The following is a 9,261-nucleotide window of genomic DNA, read 5'->3' as shown; positions in this document are numbered from 1 at the left end:
CAGAACTTTAAAAGACATCAGGTACATGAACGTTAGTATGCCAGGTATGGTAGTGGAGTCAGGATTAGGCAATAAGGGGGTGGGGTGGCAGTCGCATACTCACACTAATTTGTTCTGGCCGGCAGACACTATCTACTGCTCCAATCAAATGATAACTCTGAGCCTGCCGGATGCAGAGTGTCTAGAGAGCTGCCATCAGTGTCACTGGTGAGTGCAGTACTGCCAGGTGCCACTAGATGCCACCATCTCCATTTGTGCGGTCACATATGCCAGTCAGCCCTCCTAATCACAAGCTTAATGCTGACTGAGGGATACTGTAGCTGCAGGGTTGTGACTATTTTCCCTTCATAGAAAGGACCAGGATGTGATGTAACCTGTGTTTGCCTTAGTGTAATACCTAATGCAGGGTATACACCAGAACGATGCAGATTGTGAGCGGGTCGTAATACGATTGTATGATCTGCATATGATGCTCAAGATCTGCAGACGATCTGAATCCGATCTGATCGCGACATTTCCCCCATTGAATCGGATAGTTTTGGGTCAAAATCCTTGTGGTGTGAACCCTAGATAACAGACTTTACTACGACTACATAACTACTTAAAAAACCTTCATGGTGTATCCAACCACATAGAAAAACCTTTATGGCAAAGACACTGAAGCATAACCACAAATGTATACTTATAACAGAGTCACTGAAATAATTTTTTTTATTATTATACTGTAGTTCTATTCTCCAGGATGAGCCATGGTAGAACAGCGATAAAATAGGTAGTCTGAAACATTGTTCAACCAAATTTTCAAATTTCTTTTAAACAAACTATGTTTTAAAACAAAGTGCAAATTCTTATTCCTTCGCTGTCAACTGTTCAACCGGAATCCGCTGAGAGTGTAATTCTCGTGGGACTGTTCCTGCTGTCTCTCCAGCCAGTTAATTTTGTGAAACACGGACATGCGCAATACAACCTTACAGTTCTGTAGAATTAGGTCAGTAGAACGTAGAGCGTTTGTATACAACTGGATTCTAAAAGGAGGCCAACATACACAAAAATGAAAAGTTGTCACAATTAGTTTAATGAAGTGCACAGAATAGCGATCAATCATGTCAATAAAATAAAACAATTATTTTTGTTTTTTTTGTCTGTTTCTTTACATCAAGTGTGCTTTATTTCCTCCACAGGTATTCTGTTAAATAAAGCACCATATATACTGCCAGGCCACAGCTAGATAGGATTCTTTACAGAATCAAATTTCTTGTGGTTTAGTACAAGTAAACTTAATTTTGATAATAAGAACCACAGCAATTTGAGGCAACTGCCTCTATTATAAGGTACAAAACTGGCACAGAGGACACCATATTATACACAGTAAAAATGACAAGTTTAAATTACATTATATTGGGTAGGGGCGGTTATCTCCCTTCCCTATTATTCCAAGCGGCCATTTAAATGAAAGCCACTACAGCGAACCTGAATTACATAAAACATAACCATTAGGATTGGCCTTTACAAAGTGTACTGCAGATGCAATTTCTGTTTCTTGACTTCTGCCTGACCAAGAGAATTAAGCATATAAATCTATCTTGCCATCCAAGCAGAAAGCACAAACTGTAGCACGAAAAAAAGGAAAACTGAAAAATAAAAACAAAAAAAACCCTGCAAAACTTGTATACAAACAGCTTTAAAAAAAAGAAAAAGAAAAATAAAGACTTAAAAGCAGACATGCTACAACTAATGTCAAGAAGCAGCTTTGTTTTCTTTTCCTGATATCCTGGAGACCACGAGAATCGTGGACTCGATGGTCCTGCACAGGGTGTCTAAAATGTCATTCTGCTGTATATGACTAAAAAGTCCCCTGGAATGCTCGCAATTTAATGAGAGGCCGAACTCCTGACTGTCCTGTATGGGTGACGGTTGGCCATCGCTTCCCCGCAAGTCTGCCAAGTCTGCCAACACTGCCGATATGGACGTGGATGGTAGCTCGCCATCTTCCTCCATAATATTTGTCTCCTTAGGACTTGGGAGTTCTTTTGTTTCTTTACCGTCTTCATATTTAATGCTGCTTCCGGGTTGCTCCTCTGCGGGCTGTGGCCTAGCGGGCAGCAGTATATCGTCTGTAAATGAAGATGAGACTTCTATCCTAAATTCTTTAGCAGAGATGGGAGAGGGAGATGGTGGGTCTTGTTCAGTCCCTGGATCAATGATTGATGAGTCTCTGGTCTCATTGTCAGATGTGCTTGTTGGGGTGGATGCTTCGCGCTCGGTCTTCAGATCACTGATACAGTTGTCAACCAAGTGTTCCTCATCGCTGCTAACTCGCCTCCGTTTCACCGGAGTAGCACCTTCATCGTCTGTGAGGGAAAAAATATATATATTTTTTTTAACCATAATTGAAGTAAATTGGTTGTCTGATATTACATATAACAGTATACTTTATCAATTCACCAAAGACATTCTCTGCATTAGTATTCAGGGAATCACTCACAATAGCTACTCCAAGTCCCAAGTTGCTGCAATGTGGGTCTAATGAGAATGGTGCTGATAAAGGTTGTGTCAGAGTGGGACTTCATGCTCCCATATCTCTAGCCTGGCTCAAAATACAGCTGTGCACAGTATTTACAGAGCACATGATTGGCTAAGGCTACAGGAAATACTATATGCAGATGTATTAATACAATACTGTCTAGTTACAGTATATTGTGTGGACTGAGCGTTACAATTAAAACTTGGGTGAAACAGTGCAGCATTACTCGCTACAGTACAGCAATGAATACTTTCCAACAGCTGCAATTCTTCACATGGTAGTTCCCCGAAATTAAACCGAGCCGTTCCAAATACAGTAAACAGAGGATTAGGTCATTTAGCTGAAATACTGATAACTATCAAACAATTATAGGTCTATAAAAGCAAGATACTGAAGTATACAACCATGGCACTGTGGACCTGCCAGCATTTCTTTAGGGAAGACAAAGCAGATGTAATGCTGGGTACACACCAGAACGATTTGGGCTCGATTGCCCCAATTTTGACCGATTGTAGGTAAAAAAAAACGAAAAAAAAAAAAAATTGGGCAAGTTATCAATGCGATTCTGATCCAATGCGCGTCCCTGCTGGTCGCTTGGTCGCTTTGGAGATTTTATCTGCTGCACTACATTAGATTACATTACATAGATTGGGTACAGATTGCGAGCAGATCAAGTGCTCAAACAAATCGTGTGACCATTGTACGATTTTAAGAAAATCATCATGGTGGTTCTGGTGTGTACACTACATAACGGTTACAATTTCAGCCAAATACCCACAGATCAATGTTCATGTATTGGGGAGCTAATAGTCCAACACTCACCTTTAGTTTTACCTTCTTTGGATTCTTGCTCTTGTAAGGAATTTGTTTGCTGCTGGCACGCTCTGCATTTGCTAAGGAGTTCTTGTAAAGTTGGGATTAAGGCTGCATTCAACTGTTTTGGAGTGTGAACAGAAAGGAGTAGAACCAATGCTCGGAGATCCTAAACCAGGTGGAAAACAAATTACATTAATCTGGGAAACAAAAGTTTACCCGCAGGCAAATATTTTATCTATCTACAGGCATCATACATCAATGTTGCAGTGATGCCAAACAGCCAGGTCTCATTGCGCCAGGTCCCTCCTCCCATCTCTCCTCAATGCTTCTCCTTCCATTAGTCATCAGCAATGTAGGCAAATCTATTCCATTAGATCCTCTCAGACACTGATCCACAGCCCCCTCCCCCCAGGAATGCCTGCCTCCTACCTCCCCATGTGCACCCATCATCTGCTCTCCCCATACGTACCCCGCCTCATCACACATACATCTGCTCTCCCCATATGTACCCCGCCTCATCACGCATACATCTGCTCTCCCCATATGTACCCCGCCTCATCACGCATACATCTGCTCTCCCCATACGTACCCCGCCTCATCACACATACATCTGCTCTCCCCATACGTACCCTGGCCTCATCACACATACATCTGCTCTCCCCATACGTACCCCGCCTCATCACGCATACATCTGCTCTCCCCACAAGTACCCCGCCTCATCACACATACATCTGCTCTCCCCATACGTACCCCGCCTCATCACACTTACATCTGCTCTCCCCATACGTACCCCGCCTCATCACACATACATCTGCTCTCCCCATAAGTACCCCGCCTCATCACACATACATCTGCTCTCCCCATACGTACCCCGCCTCATCACACATACATCTGCTCTCCCCATACGTACCCTGGCCTCATCACACATACATCTGCTCTCCCCATACGTACCCTGGCCTCATCACACATACATCTGCTCTCACCATACGTACCCCGCCTCATCACGCATACATCTGCTCTCCCCCATACGTACCCCGCCTCATCACGCATACATCTGCTCTCCCCATACGTACCCCGCCTCATCACGCATACATCTGCTCTCCCCATACGTACCCCGCCTCATCACGCATACATCTGCTCTCCCCATACGTACCCCGCCTCATCACACATACATCTGCTCTCCCCATACGTACCCCGCCTCATCACACTTACATCTGCTCTCCCCATACGTACCCCGCCTCATCACGCATACATCTGCTCTCCCCATACGTACCCTGGCCTCATCACGCATACATCTGCTCTCCCCATACGTACCCCGCCTCATCACGCATACATCTGCTCTCCCCATACGTACCCCGCCTCATCACCCATACATCTGCTCTCCCCATACGTACCCCGCCTCATCACACATACATCTGCTCTCCCCATACGTACCCGGCCTCATCACACATACATCTGCTCTCCCCATACGTACCCCGCCTCATCACGCATACATCTGCTCTCCCCATACGTACCCCGCCTCATCACGCATACATCTGCTCTCCCCATACGTACCCCGCCTCATCACGCATACATCTGCTCTCCCCATACGTACCCCGCCTCATCACACATACATCTGCTCTCCCCATACGTACCCCGCCTCATCACACTTACATCTGCTCTCCCCATACGTACCCCGCCTCATCACGCATACATCTGCTCTCCCCATACGTACCCTGGCCTCATCACGCATACATCTGCTCTCCCCATACGTACCCCGCCTCATCACGCATACATCTGCTCTCCCCATACGTACCCCGCCTCATCACCCATACATCTGCTCTCCCCATACGTACCCCGCCTCATCACACATACATCTGCTCTCCCCATACGTACCCCGCCTCATCACACATACATCTGCTCACCCATACGTACCCCGCCTCATCACACATACATCTGCTCTTCCCATACGTACCCCGCCTCATCACACATACATCTGCTCTCCCCATACGTACCCCGCCTCATCACACATACATCTGCTCTCCCCATACGTACCCCGCCTCATCACACATACATCTGCTCTTCCCATACGTACCCCGCCTCATCACACATACATCTGCTCTCCCCATACGTACCCCGCCTCATCACACATACATCTGCTCACCCATACGTACCCCGCCTCATCACACATACATCTGCTCTTCCCCATACGTACCCCGCCTCATCACACATACATCTGCTCTTCCCCATAAGTACCCCGCCTCATCACGCATACATCTGCTCTCCCCATAAGTACCCCGCCTCATCACGCATACATCTGCTCTTCCCCATAAGTACCCCGCCTCATCACACATACATCTGCTCTCCCCATATGTACCCCGCCTCATCACGCATACATCTGCTCTCCCCATACGTACCCCGCCTCATCACACATACATCTGCTCTCCCCATACGTACCCCGCCTCATCACACATACATCTGCTCTCCCCATAAGTACCCCGCCTCATCACACATACATCTGCTCTCCCCATACGTACCCCGCCTCATCACACATACATCTGCTCTCCCCATACGTACCCCGCCTCATCACACATACATCTGCTCACCCATACGTACCCCGCCTCATCACGCATACATCTGCTCTCCCCATATGTACCCCGCCTCATCACACATACATCTGCTCTCCCCATACGTACCCCGCCTCATCACACATACATCTGCTCTCCCCATACGTACCCCGCCTCATCACACATACATCTGCTCTCCCCATACGTACCCCGCCTCATCACACATACATCTGCTCTCCCCATACGTACCCCGCCTCATTACACATACATCTGCTCTCCCCATACGTACCCCGCCTCATCACGCATACATCTGCTCTCCCCATATGTACCCCGCCTCATCACACATACATCTGCTCTCCCCATACGTACCCCGCCTCATCACGCATACATCTGCTCTCCCCATACGTACCCCACCTTATCACACCTACATCTGCTCTCCCCATACGTACCCCGCCTCATCACACATACATCTGCTCTCCCCATATGTACCCCGCCTCATCACACATACATCTGCCTTCCCCATGAGTGTCCCTAACCCCCTCTCCCCACAAGTGCCTCTACCTCTCTATGTGCACCTATTATCTCCCCTTCCAATAGGTACCTCTGCCGCCCATCCACCCCAGTCTCCAGGAAAGCCCCTGACCACTGCCTCACCAAGTGTGCATCTGCTCCCCCGCCACATACAGTATGTGTACCTCTGGCATCTTTCTTCCCATGTGTTCCTCTATGTGTTGGCAGTAGAACAAAGTAGGTTGCCATAAAGAGATATAAGGGCTCTTCTGCAGATTCCTAACATAGATCATTATGGAGGGAATAGATCAAATCTGATAAGCAATATATGTATTAAGGACTGTAAAGCAAATCTTACCCCATTTAAAGTGCTGCTTGCTTTGGAAATTTCAATTCTGCTGATAAAATCAGACTCCACGTTTTGATACTGATTGATGAGATGTGTAATTATTGTGTTAATTAGACCTGCACAATTTGTTTCAGAAAAGACCTGACTTTGAACCTGTGATGGGAAAAAACAAAGCATTTTAATTGGACAGAATATTCTAGATCACCCCGACCACTGATAGTAGTCACACAGACACACACACACACAATATATACATATATATATATATATATACACATATATATATATATATATATATATATATATACACATATATATATATATATACATATATATACACATATATATATATATATATATATATATATATATATATACACATATATACACACATATACATACATACACACACACACACACACACGTACGTATATATACACATATATACACACACATATATACACATACACACAGTACCTTTATCAGGAAGTGGCTCAGGAATGTGTACACAACGTTGTTATTGAGGAAAACGCGTTCATCCATTAAAATACTTTTAATATACTCTGCAAAAACTGGGTCCTCACAGAGAAGCTTGATGCAGTTTTTTGCCAGTTGAGACTAGATTTTATAAAGAAAAATAAAAGTGTTTTTTACATTTGAGAAGACGATACTTTCAGTGTTTTCTGTCAAGTAACTTTTTAGAGACTGAACCCACAAGTCATCCACACACAGACTACATAATCCATGTACCATGTCCACCCCCACACATCCCCATACCTACAATGTCATCCACATACTACACCGAACACCCACGTCCTCATTCCCAAATGTCATACACATACCAACAATGTCAACTCCATACAAACAACTGGACAGCAGCACCCATGTTGTGTCCTAAAAGTGTACTAAGCAAATTGGATTACATCCTCAGACCGTATGCCAAAAAGCTACACCCTGGCTGACAGCTGCATCTATATCTAGCCCTTTAACAGGATTAAGTGAGCCAGAGCTGTCGGACTTAATCCCCTGCTGTTTTGTTCTATGTATTGTATTGCAACTGAGAACAATAGATGATGATAAACCTTGGTGAGCCATGGCTCACCAGAGAAGGCTCCATCTGTATTATGGCCTTTGTTCAGGCCAGGTCCTGTGTGACTTGGCTTGCTTAGAGCTAACTTTTTGCCTAAATTTGCTCCTGCAAATACAAAGCTTCACAAGACTGCACTAATTTGCTCTCTTGTGATTGTGGCTTTTTTCCCCACAGGGATACGGTCAATAGGTCAAAAATCATTAGGTTAACCACTGAAGGTTGACATGAATGTAGGTCGACGGGGTCATTAGGTCAACACAAGCAGTAGGTCGATTTGGGTTTTTTTACTTTTTTGGAGTGGACATGTGCCGACAGGCGGTATCTACGCCCTACCATACACTAGGGCGTGGAGGGAGAATAAAACAGTGTGCCGAGCGTAGCGAGGCACCGTGCCAAAAACACGGTGAGCGCAGAGAGCCATGCGAGGGGAAGCTGTGCTACATTATGGTGTCCATGTCGACATTAGTGTAAAAAAACAAAAACTGCGAAAAAAAAACATGTCGACCTAATGACCCTGTTGACCTTCAGTGGTCGACCTAATGCTTGTCTATCTTATGATCCATACCCTTTTCACTACAAGTTCTGTTATGTACAAAGATGCAGACATATAGAGTTTGTGAGCTGCTTTGTTGCATCACAACTAAGGATGAAGAATATGCCACTGTATCCAGCAATGGACAAACATTCCAAGTATATATCCTTAAAAACAGTGCGTTTTATTTCTCTATTGCTGTCAATTTCCGCCATAATCCAGAAACATTTTACTACGTTTCAGAATTGGATGATTTTAACAGCGCGCAACTTCTAACATTTCAATTTCACTTGTATAGAACAAAAAATAAAATACCTGTGTTTGGCATAATTCAGTCCAGAGCTTTGGAAATAAACCAAGATGCAGGGACAGGCCTTCATACGCAATCAGGACACCTGGAAGGAAGCAGCGGTGAATAAAAGCTATGCATAGTGTACGTGCAAATCGGGTACTCTGTACTTTATCTGAAAAGCATTTCACGTTCAATTCTATTAAGGTGCTATAATGAGAAGTAAAGATTAATAGATAAAAACTGTTGAAATCTAATTCAATGTATAGGGGCTCTACTCCTTACAGGATAACAGCGTCTGCAGTTATTAGCATTCAGATTTGTAAATAAAGTTTATTTCATGGGGAAAACTTGGCGACGTATGTTTTGCAGACACAGACAACTTCGCGTACAGGGGATTTGGTAATAATTTGTAGAACAGCAATAACTTACTCAGCTTAATTAAAGCTTCAGTAAACTTTTCACAATTGATTGCTACTCGGCAGAGGAGATGGATAAACTGGTGATATGAGGATAGGTAATCTAGCAGCAAGCGGTCATACACTTCATCTTTACCCTAGAAACAAGACACAGGAGGTAAAACGTTTTCACAGGTTATGCGAAAT

General features: G+C 44.5%; 1 protein-coding gene across 2 annotated transcripts in view; it reads right to left on the bottom strand.

The window, feature by feature from the left end:
* Window positions 1-1,054: 1,054 nt before the first annotated feature.
* Window positions 1,055-9,261, bottom strand: part of USP34 (ubiquitin specific peptidase 34) — a 150,559-nt gene continuing 142,352 nt past the window's right edge. For both annotated transcript variants that reach the window (XM_083175873.1, XM_083175874.1), the window contains 6 exons: window positions 9,089-9,212; window positions 8,683-8,762; window positions 7,223-7,363; window positions 6,755-6,898; window positions 3,347-3,506; window positions 1,055-2,351 (listed from right to left, as the gene is read on the bottom strand). In XM_083175873.1, coding sequence (XP_083031999.1) covers window positions 1,738-2,351; window positions 3,347-3,506; window positions 6,755-6,898; window positions 7,223-7,363; window positions 8,683-8,762; window positions 9,089-9,212 — 1,263 coding nt within the window. In that variant the 3' untranslated portion in view covers window positions 1,055-1,737. The remainder of the gene's footprint in view (window positions 2,352-3,346; window positions 3,507-6,754; window positions 6,899-7,222; window positions 7,364-8,682; window positions 8,763-9,088; window positions 9,213-9,261) is intronic.

Source organism: Crinia signifera, chromosome 3 (genome assembly GCF_055691185.1).
Source record: "Crinia signifera chromosome 3, ASM5569118v1, whole genome shotgun sequence".
Lineage (NCBI taxonomy): Eukaryota > Metazoa > Chordata > Amphibia > Anura > Myobatrachidae > Crinia > Crinia signifera.
The sequence above is the reverse complement of the archived record's forward strand: the minus strand, read 5'-3'. Positions and strand labels throughout refer to the sequence as shown.